General features: G+C 34.0%; 3 protein-coding genes across 5 annotated transcripts in view; all 3 read left to right on the top strand.

Annotated features, from left to right (window-relative positions):
- The window catches only part of pfkla (phosphofructokinase, liver a), a 29,705-nt gene extending 26,582 nt beyond the window's left edge, over window positions 1–3,123 (top strand). For both annotated transcript variants that reach the window (XM_042764357.1, XM_042764356.1), the window contains 4 exons: window positions 603–714; window positions 934–1,033; window positions 1,242–1,347; window positions 2,439–3,123. In XM_042764357.1, coding sequence (XP_042620291.1) covers window positions 603–714; window positions 934–1,033; window positions 1,242–1,347; window positions 2,439–2,586 — 466 coding nt within the window. In that variant the 3' untranslated portion in view covers window positions 2,587–3,123. The remainder of the gene's footprint in view (window positions 1–602; window positions 715–933; window positions 1,034–1,241; window positions 1,348–2,438) is intronic.
- A 6,426-nt stretch (window positions 3,124–9,549) lies between these two features.
- LOC109088953 (transmembrane protein 169-like) lies at window positions 9,550–13,956 on the top strand. Of its 2 annotated transcripts, none has more exons than XM_042764355.1 (3): window positions 9,550–9,590; window positions 10,966–11,319; window positions 13,082–13,956. In XM_042764355.1, the coding sequence occupies exons 2-3, from the start codon at window positions 11,052–11,054 to the stop codon at window positions 13,696–13,698; spliced, it is 885 nt and encodes a 294-aa protein (XP_042620289.1). In that variant the 5' UTR covers window positions 9,550–9,590; window positions 10,966–11,051; the 3' UTR covers window positions 13,699–13,956. The 2 variants fall into 2 exon arrangements, with proteins under 2 accessions (XP_042620289.1, XP_042620288.1); XM_042764354.1 differs by lacking the exon at window positions 9,550–9,590 and adding an exon at window positions 9,773–9,901.
- Window positions 13,957–16,075: 2,119 nt separating this feature from the next.
- On the top strand, window positions 16,076–25,237 carry LOC109088952 (X-ray repair cross-complementing protein 5-like; the record flags this gene model as incomplete). The annotated part of the gene is made up of 9 exons (XM_042764352.1): window positions 16,076–16,372; window positions 17,313–17,507; window positions 18,487–18,647; window positions 18,934–19,098; window positions 20,053–20,167; window positions 20,920–20,982; window positions 22,027–22,223; window positions 24,279–24,347; window positions 24,573–25,237. Coding segments are annotated over 9 exons (1,506 nt in total), but the record flags the coding sequence as incomplete, so codon positions are not given.
- Between the last annotated feature and the right edge of the window lie 682 nt (window positions 25,238–25,919).

The following is a 25,919-nucleotide window of genomic DNA, read 5'->3' as shown; positions in this document are numbered from 1 at the left end:
TAGAAGACAAAAGATGAAACAAATCCAGGATTAAGACGTTTTAACCATTGTTTCCAGTTAAAATACAAGTCCATAATCCATAATAACTCTTCCTCCAGTGAAAAAGTGTTCTGGTCTGAATCAGGAGAAAAGATCTGAACAGATCAAGCACTGTTTAAACAGCTTTAAACAAATTTATGGCTGGATTTTAACATGAGAGACAACAGGTGATGGACTTTTTCACTGGAGGAAGTGTTATTATGGATTATGAACTCGTATTTTATCTGGAAACAACGGTTTAAACGTCTTAATGATGGATTTGTTTCAGCGTTTATCTTCACAAGATGTTAATTTAACTCTAGTAAACTGGAGTGGTTTGGATTACTTGAGGATGTTTTTATCAGCTGTTTGGACTTTCATTCTGACGGCACCCATTCACTCCAATGGTGAGACAGTGATGCAATGCTACATTTCTCCAAATCTGACGAAGACACAAACTCATCTACTTTTTCTGCAGATTTAATTTTTTGGTTGAACTATTCCTTTATTCTGTGCCTTTATGCTTGAGATTAAGCAGCCTAATGAGACTGTGAATGTAAATCTGCCCTGTTCTTTCTTTACAGGAATGAGAAATGTCATGAGCACTACACCACTGATTTCATCCATAAACTCTACTCCGCCGAGGGGAAAGGCGTCTTCGACTGCAGAGTCAACGTCCTGGGACACCTGCAGCAGGTACAGACTCATGCTTTATCACCGAACTCGTTTTAACAACTTCTGACTCGGATCCAAAACCTACGAGCTCCTATGATTTCTACTTCATAAGGGCAACCTGTACATCATCCTCTAAAATCACCTGATCTTCATACGAAAGATTCGATTTGAGTTTCATTTCTAAACATGCACTGATTATAATAGTGTAAATTTTTGATGTTGTTTTGCTGATATTAATAGGGTGGAGTACCAACACCCTTTGACAGAAACTATGGCACTAAACTGGGCGTTCGATCCGTGCAGTGGCTGACCGAGAAGATGACCGACAGTTTTAAACAAGGTGAGAGGACCTTTGCATGCTAAAAACTTAATAAATCCTTCAGACTTTAAATTCACATCAGGTGACAAGCTTTGATGGTGATGATCTGAAAGCACTGTAATGGAGCGGCTCGAGTTTTTATGTCCCATCACTGCTGTTTCCTTCTGAAGCCAATGGGATTTAGTCACACGACAGAATGAATTCCCTGAAACTGTGTTTGTGTCTGCAGGTCGTGTGTCTGCGAACACCCCGGACACAGCCTGCGTGGTCGGCCTGTATAAGAAGGTTTTGACCTTCAGTCCCGTCACTGAGCTGAAGGACCAGACCGACTTTGAGTGAGTGACTCTAACAATTACACACAGAACACACAGTTCTTTATTAGTCACATACATCTTACATATGTGTGATATAATGTGCAATAAAAACGTTTTAAGGAAATACACAAACAGTATAAGTAATAGAATATAATAAGCTGTCAAGAAAGATGTGAAAATAGAATAAAGCAGAGAAAAAAAGAACAAAATAGATATTTTATGCGAGATATAGTAAACTATATAATATAAACAGTAGCTTTTTTACTGTGCATACTACATAGTACTACACATACTACTTATACAACCAGTTAATATCAACCAATAATATAATTTTCAATTTAAGCAAAGATGTACTCTTCTTAAAATGTTTTTTTTTCCCTTATTAAAAAATAGTGTCATTTTAGTATCATTTATATAATTCATATTTTTGTTAAAATTTAATTTAATTTTTATATTTTCTGCTTTCACTGTAATTTTAAAGTTTTAGTAATTTTGTGTATTTTTGTCAATTTTATTAGTTACTTTTAAATATGTCTACATGGAATTATTTTTTATTAGATTGATTTAAGCGAAGATATACTGCACTTTTTCCTCATTAAAAATTAAGTTATTTTAAGTATCATTAATTTACTATTATCATTTTTATAATTATAGTATTATAATTAAAAATAAATATATAATATATAATTATGATTTGAAATAGATTTTATATTTTCTGCTTTCACTTTAATTTTAGTAACTTTTAGTAATTTTGTTGTATGTTTTTGTCATTTTTATTAGTTTATTATTATTTTTTTTTATTTTGTTTTTTTTATTTTTTTTTTTTTTTTTATTTATTTATTATGTGGATATGTTTTTTTTATTTGTTTCTGTTTTAGTATAAATTAATATATACATATATAATTCTATTTCACTTATTTCAAGTAAAAAATGATGCACATTCTTACAAGATGAAGAAAAGGATGTTTTATTCTACTGCTACTAATAATACCACTTTCTATAGTGCTTTTCCAGTTCTCAGTGTATTTTACAAACAGTACTAGCAGGCTCCATCATAACGTAGTTTGTTACCGACAAACTTCTATCAATAAAGTGTTCCTCTCGCCCTGCAGACACCGGATGCCCAAGACGCAGTGGTGGCTGAACTTCAGACTAATGCTGAAGATGTTGGCCAAGTATCAGACGCCCTTCAATGAGTACGTGACGGGACAGATCGAACACGTGACCCGCCGCTCTCTCAGCATAGACACCGGGCTCTAAAACCACACACTGCTAGCACCATCCTTCTGCAAACACACTAAACTGCCACTCCTCCGTTAAAACGGGTAAACGCCTGATCCTTTAGTGAGTAATGGAGGTTAAAACTCCAGATTTGTGCCTAAACCTGATGCATTAGAGGCCTGTATTTGCACCATGTTTACGCTGAACTCATGCGGTGTCAAAACTAGATCACTCCGCTTATAATAGAACGGTTTCCTGATAAGATGACAGATTATTTCATAATATTGTATGTGTGAGTTCATTTTAATTGTTATGTATTTGGACCAGTTCATCAAATCCAGATTGTGATGTTTCTGGTCTTCAATTAAAATCACATTGTTTCTAACCATATATATATATATATAGATATACTGGGGGCCAGAAGTTTGAAATGATTAAGATTTTCAACTGTTTATGAAAGAAGTCTCTTCTGCTTACCAAGGCTGCATTTATTTGATGAAAAATGCTGTAAAAATAGTGAAATATTATTATAACTTAAATTAACTGTTTTCTGTGTGAATATATCTTAAACTATAATTTATTCCTATGATCAAAGATGAATTTTCATGATTTTTAGCATCATTACTCCAGTCTTCAGTGTCAGTCATAATTAGGCCATGCTTTTAAATGGTAGTGTATCACAATTTTCATAAAAATATGAGTCAATATAACTGTTTTCGACATTGATAATCATCAGAAATGTTTCTCGAGCAGCAAATCATTATATTAGAATGATTTCTGAAGATCATGTGACACTGAAGACTGGAGTAATGATGCTGAAAATTCAGCTGCACATCACAGAAATAAATTACAGTTTAATATATATTCACACAGAAATTGTTATTTTAAATTCCAATAATATTACACAATTTTACTCTATTGTGTTTATCCACGATGTCAGTATGTAAAATTATATTGCTGTTCCAAAACTAATGCAAAGTACATTTTATTTCATGGTACAATGCAACACCAGTCACTTCCAGTGAAAACACTGTGTTATATTTTATACTAAACCTGCTGCTGTTAGTAGATACTTCACTGTTATACTCTGCCAGATCTTTATTCAAGCAGCTGTCCATGAGGGAGATGGTTTGATGTATCGTGATGAAGCACAGGTGGTGATTATGAACCTGGTGCTTTGATTGTTAAATGTCTGAACATGTATTTTGTGTTTGTGAGCTTCAGTAACGTGACTCTTATATTGTGTGCCTATGCAGTGTGATTAATAATAGATAATTCTAGTGCAGCATGTTTAACTCCTCCAGTATTTAATACTCTATATTATATGGAAACCTGGAAGATAATGTCACAATGCAATAATTATAGCTTCATTTTCTTTTTGCAAAACATAATTTTTATTCTGCTTTTGGGGTGAAATATGGTCTGGTGTGGCTGGTTGCATAAACTGCTTAGACTGATTATATTAAGGCAGTTTCGTAAACATAGATTGTTCTAACTTGAATGCGAAAACTAAAACATATTAAAGCTTGGCTAACTACTAGTTTTTCAGGCTAGTTCCTAAAATACAGCCTTAAAACAGTGGCTGTGCTTTATGCAACTTTTGTGAATTTCACCTTTAGCATATTGGCCTTTTTACATTGTATTACTGTCAACCATCTGCAGAACTCTAAGTGTGCAGTAAGGTATTAATTTACTGTAGTGTTTCTGTCTATAAATGTAAGCCATAAAAACTACATGTAAAGTGAATGTAATGATGCAGCCAGATGTCATATTAAAAGGACCGTCCTGTCGTTTAAGAAAAATATATAATAAAAAGATATATTTAAAATACTTTGCCTTGTTGTAAGTAGCAGGAAAACAAATAGAAAGACTTTATGAACTTTAACGTCAACTGTGTTAAGTGCTGTTTTCATTTTTATGTAGCACCAAATACATTTAATAAGAAGCACATTCATGAAACTAATATTCCTCTGATTTTCTATTAATTATAATGCATGTATTTTAGTGTAAACGTATATTAAAACGTCACCTGTTAATAAGATATTGAGTGAAACAACCTAGAACAAAACCATCTGAACTAATTTAAAAATCTAGAATATAGACTCATTTCTGAAGTACAGCTGTAAGGAGGAAATTTATGTTAATTAAGTTACATTTTTCCAAAGCTGAATGAAAATGGAGATGAATCCACAGATCCCGCCGTGTCCTGTGTGGAAGAGTTCTGCCGAGAGCTCTCCGTCCCATGAAGGAAAACTCCTCTTGACGACTCTTGGCTTCATCGAACAGGAAACAAACCGTATTAATGAGTGTAAATGTGCATAAAAATAGGTTTAATCTTGTTTAGCCAAAATATATTTCTTCTATTTGTCTCTGTGTTTGGTCTGCAATGTCTCTTCAGAAAAAAAGGTACAAAAGCTGTCACTGGTGGTAACTTTTCAAAAAGTACACTTTTGTACCTTTTAGATACTAATATGTACACTTTAAGTACAGATATGTTCCTTTATGTACAAAGGTGCACTTTTTGAAAAGGTACCGCCCCAGTGACAGCTTTTGTACCTTTTTTTTTTTCTGAAAGTGTGGCTGTGTTTTTTAAAGGTTTTGGTTTTTGGTTTTTATTGTTATTTAACTTAGGAATTTGGGGGTGTTATTCTGGTGACTTATTTTACCAGAAACACAAAATCAGCTTTCAGTCATATAAAACGTTTAAGCGCAAACATCAATGCTCCTCCAGAAATACCTTGTCGCTGAAATAGGAGTTTGTGAAGGTAAATGGAGATGCCTACGACACACAAACACACACACAGATGAAAAGATGAAACTCTCTTTGATGAAACAATGCATGGGCCGGTCTTGTTAGTTGGGTTTTGTTGTGTACGGTACATATTTTCGGAGGTGGCTAATTCGTACGAATTCGTACGACCACACTCGTACAAATTCATACGATTTTTGCCAAATCGTACGTATTTTACGAGTTGCACATTCGTATGAATTTGAACGGGCCCTAAACCTACCCGTCACTGGGGTCTAGGCAAATCGTATGAAATCGTACGAGTGAGGTCGTACAAATTCGTACGAATTAGCCACCTCGTAAAATACGTACGAATTGGTCGTGAGATAGCGTTGGTCTTCCAGCTTCTGAAGTTCAACTCTTCTGCTGCAAAATCACAGCCAGCTTAGAGAACGCCACCTGCTTGGACCAGAATTCACGGAGAAGACAAAAGCGGACAACTTGGCGTCTGAGATCTTCTGCCGTCCAGGTGAGGAACTGGGACTGCTCACTTTCTCATACTGTGAAGGATTTAAAGTAAATCTCCTTCTATGCTTCTTATTTCATTATTTCTTATATCCCTCCTGTTTTAGCTTTTTATTATTCTGAACAGCACTGAAAAAAATGTCTCATTCATCCAATTAAAAAAAAAAAAAAAAAATTAGGGTAATGATTCACATCTATATTTAGGGCAAGTTATTTATTTTTCCTTGGCTCAAGTTAAAAAATATAGATGTGAATCATTACCCCTCTTTTTTTTAATTGGATGAATGAAATCTTTTTTCAGTGAGTGTTTGAAATGTTATATTGCTAGCATTTCTCAAGTTAATGCCTACTTAAGATGAATCGCTTGTTGTATTACTCGCTTTGGATAAAAGCATCTGCTAAGTGAATAAATGTAAATGAAGGTGCATCTCTGGGAAATGCATGAACTAAATGCAAACATTGACTTTAGACTAATGTGATTGCTAGTTTTATCATAAACATTGATGAATGGGGTCGTACTTTAGAGAGAAGATGGGGGTGGTCGGAGTGGATTTATTCTAGGTGGTGATGGAGGAGGACAGACGCACCCTCGCTCTCCACGTCCTCCTGAACATCTGCTGTGGTCGTCTCCAAATGATCCCCTTCCTCTGACATCTCCACCATGAGCTCAGAAGCACATGAAACATTCATATTCCCCTCCTGCATTCATCCAAACAGGTATTATAAGAATATCTACACTGGCGGTTAAACATTTGGACTAATTCATCTCTTCTGCTCACCAAGGCTGCATTTATTTGATCAAAAATACATTAAAATTTCTGAAATATTATTATAATTTTAAAAACATGTTTTTTATGTGCATATATGTGAAAATGTAATTTATTATTGTTTTTAATTGTTGTTTTTTCATGTTATTTAATCTGTAATTATTTGTATTTTGATCTTCAGAAATCATTCTAATATGCTGATATGCTGCTCAAGAAACATTTCTGATTATTATCAATGTTGAAAACAGTTAAGTAAAATTTCAACAAACAAACAAAACAGGAAAATAAATTATTATTACTATTCAGCAAGGACCTATTAAATTGATCAAAAGTGACAGAACAGACATTTATAGTTTTCAAATAAATGCCGTTCTTTTGAACTTTCTCTTCATCAAAGATTCCTGAAAACGTTTCCACAAAAATATCAAGCAGCAAAAACATCGATGATAAGCATTTTAGCATTGATATTAATCATTATTAATACTTGAGCACCAATAGTAAGTGATAATAATTGAGCAGCAAATCATATCAGAATGATTTCTGAAGAATCACATGACACTGAAGACTAGTAATGATGGTAAAAACGATATTTTTGACTAAAGACTTATTTTAAAAACATTAACATTTATTTATGACCAGATCAATTTAAAACCAGTTGTCTGGGTTTCATCTGTATCCGTTCATTCACCTCCTCTGACTGCTTCGGATCACCTTCTTGCATTTGATCTAAAATGAAAGGAATACTTAATTGTTATCGCTCATAGGGGTTTATTTTGTGATACCCTCCATTCATTTTAATATTTGCTCGTGTTTACCTTCTCCAGTTTGGTTCTTTGTCCATAAGTCGTGGCAAAATGTGTCAGTTTGAGATTCACTTTCTGCTATTTCGTCCTTATTCTCCTCAAAAGCATCTTCTGTGTGCTCATCTGCATATTCTTCATTCCTCTAGGAGTTACATAATTGACAGTGCCTTGTCTCCACATATTCATTTTTCAATATAAGTCAACCATTTGGAATATGGTATATGGTATACTGTATTTTATTTGATGCATGAATTTCTAAGGCCTATTAGTTCTATACACGATTGCCGAAAAACCTGTTGCACACCATCTAAAACATGCCTACTGCTGTCTGATTAATTATACTTGTTTGGCACAAACAAATTTAATTTTACAACGCTCGTGTGTCATGTCTTTTTGCTGTAGAATCTTTACTTTGTGTGAATGTCCACAAAACTAGACTTTCTGAATGTATATAAGTGGTAGGCTATTTTAGAAAGTAACACTGAAAATATATATATAAAAAAAAAAAAGGAATTAGGGAGAATCAATAAATTATGAAAAATGTATTGCTATTGTGTGAATAATATGCAATCATGTGATCAATAAAAAAGTAACTGTAGTCTGATTTAATCTAAGTACAAGGAATCTGAAGATTACATGTAATCAGTTTCTACCCAGCTCTGATTATGAGCCATAAAATCCTGATGTGTCAGATGTGATACTCAAAAGCGAGACTTTTTCATATTTTGTCTAAAGGTTCAATAAGCTGTTCCGTTTTAAAAGGAACGATTTTTCGGTCTATTATTTCTCAGGCTGGACCTACATGTCTTGTCTCTTCTCAAGCTCGGCTTCCAGCGTCTCTCTTTTATACTGAAGCAGCAGATGTCCTGTTCGCTGGAGACTGATAACAGAACAGTTACAGTTATATTATACTCAGTTTTAACATTTGAGCTTACGAATACACACTTAGCCGTACTTTTTAGTGCTTTCTTTGATGAACCTCAGAGTGTTTTGTTTTTGCTGGATCTCCTCATTGAGTTTGCTGATGATCTTGTGAGTCGTGTTACTGTAATCCTTCTTCTCCTGAATGCTGGATTCACAAACTGAAACACAAATCATCACATGTTATGATTCTTATCTGATTCTTCAGTTAGGATAACTTTATATCCTTTTTAAGTTGTTTGCACTCGTTTACAAATGTACTTTGTATGTGTTGTTTGAGGTCATCCTTCTTCTGAGCGAGTTCAAGTGTTTCTATACCTGTTTATATATGACAGTATACAGTACATATCAAATTAAACGTGAGAAAATATATAAACAAATGATGAAATGAAGCGTCATCAATCACCTAACTGAAGCAGCATATCTCAGAATAAAAAAAAACATAATAGTTTACTTATGAGTTATATATATATATATATATATATATATAGTATATATATATATATATATATTATATATATATATATATATATCATATATTTATATATATATTATACTAATATATAATGCAGTGCTAAAAGTGGTTCATTCCGGTCTAACTCAACTTATAAAATGTCATTTAAGATTTAATAAGAATGACACCAAAGAACCTGATTTGGCCTTAAATTTAATTAGTAGACTATATTTAACAAATGTAGTAATAGCCTAAGCATATTCGACAAATTCTCCAGAAAAAAAAAAAAAATGTATATAGCAAATGATGACAAAATAAACATTTGAAACCAGATAAATGGTCTATGCTTATTTTCATTAAGTGTGCGATTAAACGCGATTAATCAGAAAAAGGGTTGTTATTATTATACATATTATGTTAAAGATTTGGAGAGCTGCAGATTTGACCATGTGACATCAGAATTTTACTTCATTGCATATTATATGCAATTTTTAATTTACATTAATTTAATAATTATTTTACCTAATGCGCATTTATTTATTAAAATAATTATTTTAAAGAAATAAATGCATATTTAATATATAGACACGCATACACACAAATACATGTGTAATAGTAATATTTAGAGTAAAATATAGATGCTATTATTATCAGACGCTGTGTCATAGCTTTAACTGGGGGAGGGGCTTTGGTTGATCGCCATCTGATTGGACGAGACAGACGTTCCAGATTCAGTGGGCGGGGCTTGGTTGTCGGTCGGGTGTGTATGGATGGTGGTTTTTGTTGTGAATCAAAGCTGGGTGATTGTTTGTTTGATGTTTGTTTCATGTATTTGCATCTGGCAGGTAAGAATGCAGTTATTATGAATTGAGCAGGAATCTCTGATGGTTACGAATAAGACGTTTGTTCCAGTAGATCCTGGTTTGGGTGTGATTAAACCCAGCCTCCGCCTGGAGCTCGTGCTTTACCGAGCACTGATTCCAAACAAACCGTGATCTCAGATCATCTTACGATTCAGTTTCAGATGCTGTTTTATTAAAACACACTCTTCTGATCAGCTCTGCTCATGTGTGTCTTTGTTTCTCTGACAGTAGAGCTGAATGGACGGAAGGAAGGAAGGAAGGGTGTTGTTGGCTAAACAAAAGCTATTGTTCATGTCAGTGTTATTTGAATGTTTATATACTTTATTTTTTTTAGTATTTTAAATTAGCTTTTATTTTTATATTTTCAGATTTCGTTTAGTTTTCAGTTTAAGTTTTAGTAATTTTGTTATGTGCTCATTTTTGTTAGTTTTATTGTTACGTGCATTAGTAATTTTGTTTTGTTATTGTAATTTTTTATTATTCCTATTTAGCTTTGATTTATCTTTATTTTAGTTTTACTCATTTTAGTACTTCAGCCTTAACTTATTTTATTCCAGTTTGTTGTCAAGGCAGCATTTCAAATTAGTAATTTTATGTACTTTTGTAATTTCCTTTAGGGTTTTTTTTTTTTTTTTAGATTTTTATTTTTCTATTTAGCTTAAATTTAGTTTCATTTCAGTTTCAGTAATGTTTACTTTAACCTAAACTTTTCTAATTAATTCCAAAATATTTCTAATTTAATTTTTTTGTGCTTTTGTAATTTTTATTTGTTTTAATATTTCTATCTAGCTTTTATTTATTTTTGTTTTAGTAATTTGAGTACATCAACCTAAATTTTTCTAATTAATTCCATATTTTCTAATTAATTCCAAAATATTTCTAATTTAATTTTTTTGTGCTTTTGTAATTTTTATTTGTTTTAATATTTCTATCTAGCTTTAATTTATTTTTGTTTTAGTAATTTAAGTACGTCAACCTAAACTTTTCTAATTAATTCCAAAACATTTCTAAAAAAAGTTTGTGCTTTCTTCATTTTTATTTGTTTTAATATTTCTCTCTAGCTTTAATTTTTGTTTTAGTAATTTAAGTACTTCAGTCTAAACTTTTCTAATTAATTCCAAAACATTTCTAATTTTAGGGTTTTTTTTAGTTGTTTTTTTTACTAATTTATACCCCTATAGTGGGGGTCATTGTGTATCTTGCCTCATAATTAATAACTCTAATATACTCTCTTGTATATACATTTATATGCTTTACTTTTTGGTCAGTCAAAATAATGTCATTTTCCCTTATTTTCGTGTTTAAGTGAATGCATGCCAAAAATAAGCTGCATCATGTTTCTCTCTCATTCTCACAGGCTTATCATGTTCGGATAGAGTAAATAGCGTTCTCTACTAGTCTCTCTGAAGTAGTAGCTCCTCCCAAATCTCGTGAGACATTAACATGGAGCAGGTGGAGCAGCTCAGGTCCGAAAGCCCTCAGCTGGAGTCTGTAAGGTCAGAGGTCTCTGGAGGGCAGGTGGATGAAGGAAGCAGCGGCACTAGCACTCGGAGGAAGAGGAGAAAGCGAGAACACCGGCCGGAGTCCATCATCGTCTACCGCTCTGATCCAGAGAGAGCCGCTGGTGAAGAAGACCATGGAGCAGACAGTGAGGGTGGAGAGAGGAACTCTGAAGAGGGAGCTACGTTTCTGAACAACCCCAGCAGTGAAGGTGAAGCATGCAATCTCATGCAGTCTAGTAAGAAAAGGATTTGGGCACATAAGCCACTTAGAAATGTCTTTGCATTATAAAACAAAATACCAAAGTAAGTTACATAAGCTCACAAATATAAGTCTGTCTGGTTCCAAATTCTAAATCAATAAACAATAGTCCAGAGCTGGCCAAAAATAGTCAATACAAGATCTAGGCCAAAAATGTATGCAACTCCTGATGGGAATAAATGTGGTAGAAGTAACACACAACAAGCAGAATGCCAAAAAGTAACACACCAAGCAACTTGACACAGCGGTAAAAAAATAGACAGATAAATAAATTAGCAGTAGAAAGTATAATGCATGATCCCATATGAAATAATAAGTATTGCACAGCACAAATGTGATGTTGCATGACATTGTCGAAACAATGGCACAAAGTAAGCACAATGCTATCAAAGCTAAAGGCGGTCCAAAGCTCATAATATTAGAGTGAGTGACCTTTTTTGCATGAAACATCCCACAGACTTTCAACAGGGTTACAGTCAGGACTCTCTCACAGTGTGAGCCTGATGAATCTCGTCATTGTACATGTGTATGACAAAAACAGATTAATCACTGTGATAATGATCCAATCCTAAAATTGTAAGTATTTGCTTATTAAAAAAAATACATATATATAATTCTCTGTGTTCTTACATCGTGCACTTTGAGATTTTGTTGAAATATAAAGTGCATTATAAATAAAATGTATTATTATTATTATAATATTCAGACGGTAACTCTTTTTGGCCAGGTAGTGTATTAATACTTAAGAATACTTAAGAGTTTAATACTTTTATTCAGCAAGGATGCATTAAATCGATCAAAAGTGACATTTATAATGTTACAAAAGATTTCTGTTTCAAATAAATGCTGTTCTTTGGAATTTTCTATTCATCAAGTGTATCACAGTTTTTCACAAAAATATTGTGCAGCACAACTGTTTTCAACATTGATAATAATCAGAAATGTTTCTCGAGCAGCAAATCATCATATTAGAATGATTTCTGAAGATCATGTGACACTGAAGACTGCAGTAATGATGCTGAAAATTCAGCTTTGATCACAGGAATAAAATACATTTTACTGTATATTCACAGTTATTTTAAATTGTAATAATTTACAATATTAGTTTTTGTATTTTTGGTGCAGCCTCGGTGAGCAGAAGAGACTTCTTTCAAAAACATTAAAAAATCTTACCAACCTCAAAGTTTTGAATGATGAAGTCTACAGTTAGTAAATGCATCAAAAACTGACAATATTTTAGTTTTTCGCCACCATTTCCACCCTCTTTCTGAGCCTTGATGATGATGCAAGTTGGGAAGCTGTGAAAGTGACATATATTATGAGTTATACTCAAAAACTTAAAAGATTAAGAGAAATTTGAATTTTCATGATATGAGCATGACATGATATTAAATCCTTTAAGTCAGATTTATTTCTGTAGTGCTTTATATAACAGAGATGTTTCCAAAGCAGCTTCACATGAATAAACAAAAAGTAAATAACAGAGTTAATGTCATAAAATAATGGAACAGATAAAATTTCCGCTGTAAAGTACAAGACAATAATGTTGACAAAGTTAGTGTCATGATGCAGTTGATTCAGTATTATTACTGAATATTAATGCTCTTTGTTTTAAAGGGATACTCCACCCCAAAATGAAAATTTTGTCATTAATCACCCCACAGCACTCTGGATTCTGTCTCATCCTAAATGAAATGTCTTGGCTTCATCAGGTTGGGCCGTGGCTTCAGACAGCCGCTACGTGACGCTCACCGGGACCATCACGCGCGGAAAGAAGAAAGGTCAGATGGTGGACATTCACGTCACGCTCACAGAGAGAGAGCTGCGAGAGATGGCCCGGTCAAAGGAGCGTCTGGATGCTGAATGCGACGCTCGCGAGGGATCGAGCCGCTCGTGTGGTTTCGGTCTTTCTCAGGGACCTCACGTCGTCCTGTGGAGCCTCTCCTGCGCTCCGGTCATCTTCGTCCTGTCCTTCATCACCTCGTTTTACTACGGTACTCTCACTTGGTACAATATATTCCTGGTTTACAACGAGGAGCGGACGTTCTGCCATAAAATCACGGTCTGCCCGTTGCTCATCATCTTCTACCCCGGGCTCATCGTGGCTCTGTCGCTGTCGCTGGGCTTGTACTCGGCCGTGGTGCAGGTGTCCTGGGCCTTCGGGGAATGGTGGCTGTCGGTCAGGGATCTGGAGAAGGGTTTCTGCGGATGGGCTTGTGGGAAGCTCGGGCTGGAGGACTGTTCTCCGTACAGCGTAGTCGAGCTGCTGGACTCGGACACCATTTCTGGGAGTCTGCGGGGAAAGTCGCTGCAGACATCCTCGGTGTGAATATAGAAATCATCCGAGATTTTCCCCACTGGTTACACAGCCCTGCATCTTCTGCTGATTTGCCAAAAATGCCTAGTATTAGCTGATTTGATGATGCGGAGTAAAAAAAAAAAAAACTTTTTTTCCTATTATATATATATGTATCAGGTTTAATGCACTAATTAAAATGATCAAATCTAAGAAAAAATCTGATTCTGAGAAATGTAGCAGTGCATCATTGTCTCATCAATGGATGCTTTGCAGTGAATGGGTGCCGTCAGAATGAGAGTCCAAACAGCTGATAAAAACATCACAATAATCCACAAGTAATCCACACCACTCCAGTCCATCAGTTAATGTCTTGTTTGTAAGAAACAAATCCATCATTAAGACTTTTTAACTTTAAACCGTAACCATAATCCATAATAATTCTTCCACCAGTGAAAAAGTGCATCTTCTGTTGTCTCTCACATCAAAATCCACACACATATTTGTTTAGAGCTGTTTTGGCTTGTAAACACTGCTTGATCCGAACGTATATCTCTCCTGATTCAGATCAGATTTCTTTTTCACTGGAGGAAGCTTTATTATAGAGGACTCGTATTAGCCAGAAGTTAAAACATCTTAATACTGGATTTGTTTCAGCTTTTGTCTTCTCCAGATGTTAACTGATGGACTGGAGTGGTGTGGATTACTTGTGGATTATTGTGATGTTTTTATCAGCTGTTTGGACTCTCATTCTGACGGCACCCATTCACTGCAGAGCATCCATTGATGAGACACTGATGCAATGCTGTGAAAATGGCCTGAGAATTTAACAAATAGTTGTAATTTGGCTCAGAGGAAGACAGGAACCATGCCTCTGTGGCAGTTTTTCTGTTAATTAAGGGAGAACACAAGAATTCTTCACCTTACAAATGTTTGTCAAAAGCAAAAATGCTACAAAATGCATCATATTTCATAAGAAAGTGTGACATTCTCAATCAAAACGAGCACTATTTTAATTTTTTTTAAATTAGTAAGAAACGAGTATTGGATTTCATTCAGCAGATATGATGCAGGGTGGTGTTAATTTTGGATCCTGGGCCAAGCTTTTATTTTGTGTTACTTATTTAGTCTCTTGCTCACCAATAAAGTTGTTTTTTAACAGCATTTTTTTTATATTGTATGTCAGACATTCTGCGTTCAGTTGATGTGTATTTAAAATATTTATTGTTTGCTCTTTTCTTGTATTTGTTTTAACAGTTTGCATATTTTATTTTTATTAAAAATGTTTTTCTGTAAAGCAGATGGGTTAAGGAAAGAGCTCAGGAGTAAAGTCTTTTCATAATCCCCTGTAAAATTAAGCCATATATAAATATATGCAAATAAACTGTGAGATTCTTTGCGAGGTTGTGAGAAGAGTCGTTTTATAGATGAGAAACCCCAGAGAGAAGTTAATAGACAAACACAAAAGGGGCTGATGATGTGCGTGTTTATGTGTGTGTGTGGTGTCTGGCAATGATCCCAAATGTATTCATAACCAGTGCAAAGAACATTTTAAATCATTGCATATCATATGCATTCTAAGAAATCGGTTTCATTTTCATAAGCGTTTAAATTTTTCCTTTGTTTCTCTTTTATTTAATCATTCAACTCGCATTTTTATTTTGCAGTGATATTCAAAAAAGAGACAATAAAATTAATATTCCTGTATTATCAGGTCTGGTTTGTGTGTCTGCTGTGATCTACAAAACAAAACAAGTGTTAAAAACCTTTTGCAGAATTTATAATGTAGGAATTTCACAGATGACTGATAAAAAAGAAAGAAAAAAGGTGTAGGAAAGGTACATTAATCATTATGTTTTCCCTTTCGCTTGCTCACTGGGTTGATTAACCCTCTGATGCATGAAAATATATTTTAATGCTTAAAAGACAATCTTTATTTAATAACCTTTTATTTATTTATTTATTATAGAATTGAGAGCTTAAGTGTATATGTAATCCAAAGGCAGTTCATTGTAAATTTAGCATGCTTTGATGAATCATGATCTCTCCTGGAGTAGATTTATTCATTCAGTTCTTGTTTTTGTCACACAGAAAGAGAATAGAGATATCAAATAAATAAATAATAAATGTGGATGGCCCAGATTTGTTGCTCAGTGTAATGAGAAATGTCTCAAATGCGATTGTTTTTGATTGCAAACTTTAGCATTCTCTGTACACATTTTGAGACTTTTTCCTGAATCACTATGTGAGATTACTGAGGTCTTGTGCTCAATTAAACACAAGAGTTTCCAGTTGATTTCCATTTAATCTCATTGCTGTCTAAGAAACAGTTGAGATCTCATTAGTTTTTGATAAATAAATCAAAGTCACTCGTGTTCACGTTCGTTAGCATTCATAATGTAGCATTTAAAGGAATAGTTCTTGCAAAATCTCTTATATTTATTCACTTCATGTTGTTCCAAACTGGCACAATGTTATTTTTAATTTCACAGAGGGAGGATTGTTAGATAGACTAATCTTTAAAGAGTTAGGCCTATTTTTCTACACGTATATTCTTCTATCTCTGTCTTTGTCTTTTATTCTTTTTCTGCAGTCAGCGTTGGTGCTGTGCATGGATGTGGGTTTCTCCATGAGCAACTCTGAGCCTGGCCAGGAACCGCCCTTCGAACAGGCCAAAAAAGTCATTCAGAAGTTTATCCAGAGGCAGGTTTGTGCCTTTTCTCCATTTATTTATAATACAGGGTTCCTACGCAGTTTGGGAAAGTATGCAATTTGATTTTAGTTATTTACAGGTCTGTAAAAGTATGGAAAAAACAAAGCAGAGTATGGAAAAATAAATGCATTTCCAGACTTTTCCCCCTTTTTAGTTTTCTATAATAGAAAATTATCAATTTATTTAAAATAAATTTATCGTACAAGAAGTGTTTAGTGATTGTCAAACTCGACTCAATGAATTCAAGGTGCACTTTTTCATTATGCAAAAATGCAGGTTATATCACAGTTTTTTTTTTCTTAGCACCACATTACAGAGCCTCTAAAAGAAAGGACCTTTGCAAAAATAAAACATTTACAGACTTTGAGGTGTGCATGAGAAACCATTAAACTTATATAGGACAATGCACATTGATCCATCTATTGTGCCATCTGTCCATTTCGTGTCATGGTTTCTCTGCCACCACAAAGGATGCATTAAATTGGACATTAGGCTTTTATATTACAGGTACTACCCTAAGGAAAGCCAATTTTCGAGCAAATAAATCTCTGTTAATTCATATGCATCCATGCTCTGGAAAAAAATGTGTTATCGCATATAAACCTAGAAAAATATTCCCATGTGTGTGTGAATAGTTTCTCAGGGGCATGAAACAGTTTCTTGTGTGCATGCAAAAGTCTGTATGTATGTATGCAAGAAAATCAATGGGGGAAAAATTATGAAAATAAACAATATTTACAGATGACTGTACTGTATACCAAATATAAAGCTGAAAATAATGCAGTGTGAACCGTTTGTGTTTTTATATATTATCTGAGAGGTTTGGAACTTTGAGTCTGGAAAAATATGGATTTTTTTTAAATGGAAAATGTGTAGGAACCCTGATAACAACTGTTTTGCAGCAAGAGCTTGATCGACGTCTTCTATATTCCAGGTGTTTCCTGAGAATAAGGATGAGGTGGGTGTGGTGCTGTTTGGTACTGATGACACTAAGAACCGTCTGGCCAAAGACGGCCAGTATGAGAACATCACGGTTCTCCGTCACCTCATGATGCCTGATTTTGAGCTGCTTGAGGACATTGAGAGCAAACTGCAACCTGGTGGTCAGCAAGCGGACTGTATCCTTCCAGTTACCCTGCAAATGTTGATAAGACAACAACACACGTTACATATCTCACGAGGCAATCAGTTAAAGGAATAGTTCACACAAAAATGATATTGTGCTGAGCGTTTACTCACTCTCAGGCCATCCGAGATTAGGATGAGTTTGTTTCTTCGTCAGATTTGGAGAAATGTAGCATTGCATCAGTGTCTCAGCAATGGATGCTCTGCAGTGAATGGGTGCCGTCAGAATGAGAGCTGATAAAAACATCACAATAATCCACTCTGTTGAAGTGGAAAGCTGTTTGTTTGTAATAAATTCATTGTTTAGACATTTTTAACTTAAAAGCTAAAATATGAGTCCATAATCCATGATAAATGCTTTCTCCAGTGAAAAAGTCATCTGGTCTGAATCTGGAGAGAAATCTGCACAGATCAAGCACTATTTACAAAACAGCTCTAAATAAATATGTGTGTGGATTTTGATGTGAGAGACAACAGGAGATGCACTTTTTCACTGGAGGAAGCATTAGCATTGATTATAGACTCGTATTTTAGTCTGAAACAAAGGTTTGAAGTTAAAAACGTCTTAATGCTGGATTTGTTTCATCTTTTGTCTTCTCCAGATGTTAACTGATGGACTGGAGTGCTGTGGATTACTTGTGGATTATTGTGATGTTTTTATCAGCTGTTTGGACTCTCATTCTGACGGCACCCATTCACTCTAATGGTAAGCAAGTGATGCAATGCTACATTTCTACAAATCTGATGAAGAAACAAACTCATCTACAACTTGGATGGCCTGAGAGTGAGCACGTTTCTAGCAAATTTTCATTTTTTGGGTGAACTATTCCTTTAAGTGTTGGTACAATTCTTGAAATATATCATATAATATAACATATAAAATTAATATAAATAATTTTAAACAAAAACAATCAAATTAAAATATTGTTTTATTTATTTTATAAGAAATATTTTATGTGTTTATTTGCATGCCAGTTGAGAAGTTTCTGTGTTGCTGTCACACTCTTTATTGTCGTTTTAGGGAGAAGAAGTTTGAGCGTCTGAACATCGTCCTGCTGACGGATCTGAACGTCCAGACCTCAGAAGACCAGCTGGACATTATCACTGAGAATCTGAAGAAAGCTGGTATCACCCTGCAGTTCTTGTAAGAAACACATACTGATTTTTGTCTACTCTCAGGGCAATTTTTTTAAATTTTTTTTTCATATTCACTGGCCCCACCACTGATTATATATTTGAATGCATTTTTATATATGTCACAAACATGTCCTGTCTAAGTGGGCAGTTCTCAGTCAAACGTAAGATGTAAAGTGACTCAGATTTGATTCTGATCGTCAGATTTCTGGCTGTGTGAGACTAAAGAGTTTAATATTGTTAGTCCTGTGTCCATCTGTGGACGCTGTGATCTGTGTTTTGTTTGATGTGGTCAGTCTGCCGTTCCCTGTGGATGGTGAGGACAGAGCGGATGGACCGGGAGCGTCTGCCCGTCCTGGAAAAGGCTTGAGCAGACAGCAGACACGAGGTCTGGAGATGGTCAAACACATCATGACCAGTCTAGAGGAGGAGGACGGCCTGGAGGAGGTCTACACGTTTAGGTATAAATTCATATCAGTATGAGGAAAATATAGTTTGTGCACAGGTTCTTTATCTATGTCAGAGCTGCCCGTGATTTTTTAACACCAAAAATCAAACTTGATTGAGGGTCGTAGGCCAACAGTAAATGTTGCATTACATCTAACTATATCATGTTAAAATGTATATTAAAAAAAGTATTAAAAATAAAAATAATTTGTAGTTATTTACATTACTGATTCTTTTTTTAATCAAATTCTCTTATACTGTTTTTTACATTTCAGTGCAGAAAAAAAAAATTAAAAATTAAGATATTCCTCAGTTTCATGTTTCCTTCCTTCCTCTTGTGATATAGCAGTCCAAATCAAATGTCATCATGGTCCACAGGTCCTGACCTGCATTATAAAATCTCTTTAGTCTATTAATTTAGTCTATAAAAATCTATTAGTCTATAAATATGTGCATATATAATAAAATCTATTTTATAATTATATAAATAATTAAATAATTTTTAATTAAATAAATTACTTTTTTTAAGTAAAAACATTATATAAATATATATAAAAATATTTTTCATATATATATATATATAAATTAAAATATAAATAAAAAATATTTTTTATTTTTATTTGGGTGTGTGTACATATATATATATATATGTATGCATCAAACAAGTCTTATTTGAAGTCTCTATTGCTCACCAAGCCATTTGATCTAAAATACAGTAAAAACAGTAACATTGTGAAATTTTATTACAGTTTAAAATATCTGTTTTATATTTGATTATATTGTAAAATGAATTTCCAGCATCATTACTCCAGTCTCAAGTGCATATCTTTTTTGAGTTGAATTTGGACTCTGATGATAATTGCTTAACTCTTTTAACTCAGATGATCTGTACCTGATATGCAGTGAAATCCTGAACAATTCACGGAAGTGCACTGGTCATGAAGTGATTGTGTGGATGTTCGTTGCAGTGATGCTCTGGAGAAGCTGTCCATCTTTAAGTGCATCGATAGGAGGCCGATGGCTTGGCCCTGTCAGCTGACCATCGGTGGCTCTCTGACCATACGCATCGTCAGATACAAAGCTGTGAGTTCCTGAATGATCGGGCTGATGTTTTCTGCTGTAATCTGCTCTAATATGGTGTCGGTTCTCGTAAGGTGATGGAGGAGTCTGCTGTAATCTGCTCTAATATGGTGTCGGTTCTCGTCATGGTGTCGGTTCTCGTGTGGTGATGGTCGTGGTTGTGTACCTGTTAAAGTGGGGTTTAAAAACACAATTAATATTCAGTAACATGTTCAGTTTAACTACACTGACACTATCAGATGAGACAAACTATTATTGAATTAAAAGACAAATCTTAAAAATTCACCTTTTCACAAATTAAAGCCCTAAAACGGTCTTAAATAGGAGCAGAAAGCCTTAAAGTGCTAATATCATGGCATTAAATTTGCTGAAAATTAAATCATCCTCAGTATTTTTTTCTTGTTTTCCAATACAAATATCTAAACATCCTTAAATGTACTCTGTTTTTTTTTAAAGTGATCAAAATTAAGTGAGTTTATGCTTAAGAGCAAATATCTGTCGATGGGAAATGAGAACTTCTTTTCCCACTGAATTAAGTAGATTTTTCTGAGCCCATTGGCAGATATTTGTTGTTTTTAGTCATAAACTTAATTTTGATCAGTTTCACAGAAACTTGTATTTGTAAACTTTGTAAAAAAAGTTTCCAGTAGATGGCGCTATTTGTGTACATTTCAGCATTTTGCACTGATGTGTTTTGCTTTGTTTTTCTCATAATAATGTACAGTGACAGATGCTTATTTGTCTGTTTGATGCAGATTCATCTTCATCAGTTTATGGGAAGCCAAGTTGTCAAAGTTTTTGCTCCCAGAGATGATGAGGTGAGTTCCTCTGCTATAAACAGGTCAGTAATTATCAGTAATTGTGATGTTTGAATACATACTGTAACGACAAAAAGTCTGAGGGCGCATCTAAAATTATTTTTATTTCAACCTGGAAGTTAGCAAAGTATTAGGCTTTTGATATAATATGAAATTAAAAATATTTATCAGTAACTAGTCAAACATGACAATGTCCATTTGTGACTATATTTGTATATTCTGTAATTACACTACTCTTCAAAAGTTTGGGGTTGGTATGATTTTTAATGTTTTTGAAAAAAAAAAGAAATATATATATTTTTTAATTTGTACTGTAAAAATAGTGAAATATTTTTACAATTTAAAATAAGTTCTTAATGTGTCAGTATATTTAAAAAAAATAATTTATTTCTGTGATCAAAACTGTATTTTCAGCATCATTACTCCAGTCTTCAGTGTCACATGATCTTCAGAAATCATTCTAATATGCTCATTGAATTGAATTATCAAATGAATTGAATTATCAAATGTTAAAAACAGTTTGATAGTTTGGGAGGGGGGTGTTTTTAATAAAAAAATAATGTTTTTATTAAGCAAATATGCATTAAATTAAACAAAAGTGACAGTTAAGTCATTTATAATGTTACAAAAGATTATATTTAAAAAAAAGCAGTTCTTTATAACTTTCTATTCATCAAAGAATCCTGAGAAAAAAGTTTTTAGCATTGATAATAGTAAGAAACATTATTAATAACTGAGCACTAATGATAATTGAGCTACTCAAGAAACATTTCTATTCTTATCAACGTTGAAAACAGTTGTGCTGCTTCATATTTTTGTTGAAACTGTTGAAAGTTCAAACGAAAAGCATATATAACAGAAATATAATTATCTGTAAGTTAGTGCATCCTTGCTGAACCCAGACCTTACAGACAGTGAGCCTTTAGTGAGTTTATTCCCCTCACATGTCCTCTCTCTGTCTGTCAGTAATACAGTGATTCAGGTGTGTGAAATCCCTGTGTCTGCAGTGGCTCTCATTGATCTTTTCTTGGCTTGCGTCCTCAGTGCTTGCATCACCGCGGTGTGAATCCTGACGATCCCCTGCCGCCCATTGAGCCGTGGCTGAAGAGGGTTATAGAGCGGCCCCAGGACGTCTCGGCCCGCTGCCAGGCCCCTCTGCAGGACATCAAGACCAAGTTCCCACTGAAAGTGGTGGTGAAAAAGAAGGAGCAGAGGACAAGCGCAGACATGTTCGGCAGCAGGTTAGAATGGAGCTAGTGCTACATGACTTCCAGCGTATACATGTCAACCGGTGGAGATTGTGGTAGACATATATGACCCTGCAGCACAAAAGCAGTCTTAAGTCTCTGGGGTATATTTGTAGCAATAGCCAACAATACATTGTATGGCTCAAAACTATAGATTTTTCTTTTATGCCAAAAATCATTAGGATATTAAGTAAAGATCATGTTCCATGAAGATATTTAGTAAATTTCCTACCGTAAATATATCAAAACTTAATTTTTATTTTGTAATATGCATTGCTAAGAACTTCATTTGAACAACTTTAAAGATGATTTTCTCAATATTTAGATTTTTTTGCACCCTCAGATTCCAGATTTGAAATAGTTGCATCTCAGCCAAATATTGTCCGATCATAACTAACCATACATCAATGGAAAGATTATTTATTCAGCTTTCAGATGATGTATAAAACTCTATTTTGAGAAATTGACCCTTATGTCTGGTTTTGTGTTGCACGGTCACAGTTGACAGATATTTATTCTTGTTTTAACCATAAGCTTCAATTTTGTTCAATTTCTCATAAAACAAAACGAAAAAACAAACAGGACTTCATATCTTCATTTTGCATTTAATGATGTTCTGATATTTGTATTGGAAAACAAAATAAAAATACTGACAACGATATAAAATTTTATGCAATACTTAATGCCATGACTGAATTATGAGAAAAATGGACCCTTATGACTGGTTTTGTGCTCCAGGGTCACATATTTTTGCACAGCTGGTTTTCTGTTCTCAGTAAGGTTTCTGCAGGCCTTAAAAAGTCTCCTAATTTGCTCTTCCGCTAATTAAGACCTTAAAAAGATCTTAAAGTCAGAACAGAAAGTCTTAAATTGATAAAGTCATGGCATTAAATGTTGCATGCGCTGCAAAAAATGAATATCACGCTCTGTATTTTTGTGTTGTTTTCCAGTATATCTTAACATGCTTAAATCAATATACATTTACTTGAGATGCAAAATGAAGATAAATATGAAGTCTTGTTTTCTGAGAAATTTAGCATGTTTATGCTGAAAATAGAAACAAACGTGATAATGGGGTCAGAAATATCAACTTGTTTTCCCTTTGAATTAAGCTCTTTTCTAACCCTTTTGGAAGTCTTAAGTTTTCCTTCATAAAACCTGAAAAAACACACAGTAATGCAAACCTTGTGGGAGGGGTTTATTTTGTGATTGACCAATCAGAATGAAGTATTCCAAAGGGGTGTATAATAAAGGATTTAAGCACCGCCCACTCCTAGAGTGTGTTTTCAGTGTCATTTTGAAAGAAATTAATGCTTTTATTCAGTAAGGATGCATTCAATTGATCAGAAGTGCTAAAGATTTCGATTTCAAATAAATGCTGTTCTTTTGAACTTTCTGTTCATCAAAGCATCCGGAAAAAAGGTTTCCATTAACATCTGTTTTCAGCATTGATAATTCAACATTGATCAGAAATGTTTCTCGAGCAGCAAATCAGCATATTAGAATGATTTCTGAAGATCATGTGACACTGAAAACTGAAGTAACGATGCTGAAAATTCAGCTTTGATCACAGAAATAAATTACATCTAAAAATATATTCACCTTGAAAACACTTAATTTAATTTGTAATAATATTTCACTATTTTTACAGTATTTTTAATCAAATAAATGCAGCCCTGGTGAGCAGAAGAGACTTTTTTTCAAAAACATAAAATCCTAACTTTTGAATGCTAGTGTAATATATACATTTAATGTACTAAATTATGTATTTAAATAGTTTTTATATATGTATTAGTTTTTTTTATCAATGCTCTTCCTTAAAACTTATAAAACATTTCAGTCTTAAAGTCAATGTTAAATACATTTCACAATCCATTTTGTACGTAACAGGACACGAAAAGGGTATTAAATAGAAAAACAAATTTGTAGGACAGAGCTTGCGTCAGCAGAAAAAGTTCTTTCAGAGCACAATAAGTCCAGGAACATGTATTCACGCTGACTTCAGTACCGTGTGAAGTATCGCTCTTTAACAGACGCTCTCTCTTTCAGGTTGGCAGCGTCTATCAGTCCGAGATCTCTGCACGCTGGTTTGACAGAAGACCGTTTCTTTCGATCAGGGTGAGATTTGATTGTTCAGTTTGATACTCTCACTCCTCAACCTTCACAAAAGTGTCTACTATTAAACATGCTGTAATGTAAATGCACTATTACTGCTCCAAGGCCTTGCTAAAGATACTCTGAGACACTGAATAGTCGAATGATTCGTGTTGTTTCTGAATGTTAGCTGCAGGTTTTGTTGTCAGCGCGGTGGCTTTGATAATCATTGTTTTGTAACCTTGATAGCGTGCCAGCAGCTGACCCACAGGATTGCGCAGTTGCTCGGCAACAGGAGCCCCGAGTACTACATGAAGAGCGTCGCCTGTATCCAGGCCTTCAGGGATCAGTCCGTATCGGTGAGCTCTCAATTAAACCTCCGCATCCAATCAGGGATCGCTTAAGGATCAGTGGTTTTTGTGGGTCGGAGGATGTTGGGATTCATTTCAGACGATCTGAACCTTACCTAGACAGGATTTCAGTGCACGTCTGATTTCAGACACATTCTGAGGATCAAATCACATTCGCAAAGAAGGCAAACACTTAATCATTTAGTCGGTGAACGAATTAAAATGGCTTTGCTTTAATTTAAAGCAGACCGTCTTACCCAGTATTTGTGTGTGTGATGTATTCTTTAATGCTTATTAGTGTGTTCATTAGCATAGCAGCATGTCAGCATCGGCCTCTTTAGAAATCAACCGCGTGTGGTTTTCTGTGCACTTTGTGTAAACTATATACAGAGCATCTAAATTACTGACATATGAGGTTCTGTGATGATGCTTCCTCAGAAGGTAGCTGCCTATGTAGGCAACTCACTAGGTTTTGGACAGAGTCCACTATGAATCAAATGTTGAAGATATTTCTGACGGTGTTATTTTAGTATTTTGAATTTGATTTTTATCTTTTTAGTTTTAGTAATTTTGTTATAATTTTTTTTTGTTATAATTTTTTTGTAATATTTCTATTTACGTTGCTAGAACGTCTTAATGCTGGATTTGTTTCATCTTTTGTCTTCTCCAGATGTTAACTGATGGACTGGAGTGCTGTGGATTACTTGTGATGTTTTTATCAGCTGTTTGGACTCTCATTCTGACGGCACCCATTCATTTTGTAATTCCCATTATTCCTAATGGTGATTTTCAGCTTAATAGATTTACATTACATTTATATCTTTTTTTTTTTTCAGAACCATTAAGATTTGTTATTTTAATGATTTTCATAACTTTTTCTTTACTTTAATATGCTTTTTTTGTAGTTATTATTCCCAATGGTGATTTTCATTACTGCAATACATTTATATTACATTTATATCTGTTTGTTTATTATATACTAATACTTTTTAGAACCATTAAGATTTTTAATTCATTTTTAGTGCAAAAAATAAGATTTTCATTACTCTGTTTTTTTATTATTATTATTATTTCCCATTAATCTGAATGGTGATATTCTTTTTCCTTCTTTTTTTTTATTACTGCAATACAAGAACATTACATTTATGTATTTGTTTATTATATACCTATATATTTTTAATACCATTAATATTTTTTATTTAATTTTAGTGGGTTAAAAAAAAAAAACTTTACTATCATATTTAGA

This window comes from Cyprinus carpio, chromosome A9, assembly GCF_018340385.1.
Source record: "Cyprinus carpio isolate SPL01 chromosome A9, ASM1834038v1, whole genome shotgun sequence".
NCBI classification, from domain to species: domain Eukaryota; kingdom Metazoa; phylum Chordata; class Actinopteri; order Cypriniformes; family Cyprinidae; genus Cyprinus; species Cyprinus carpio.
Note: the sequence above shows the minus strand (reverse complement) of the source record. Positions and strands in the feature narration are given on the sequence as shown.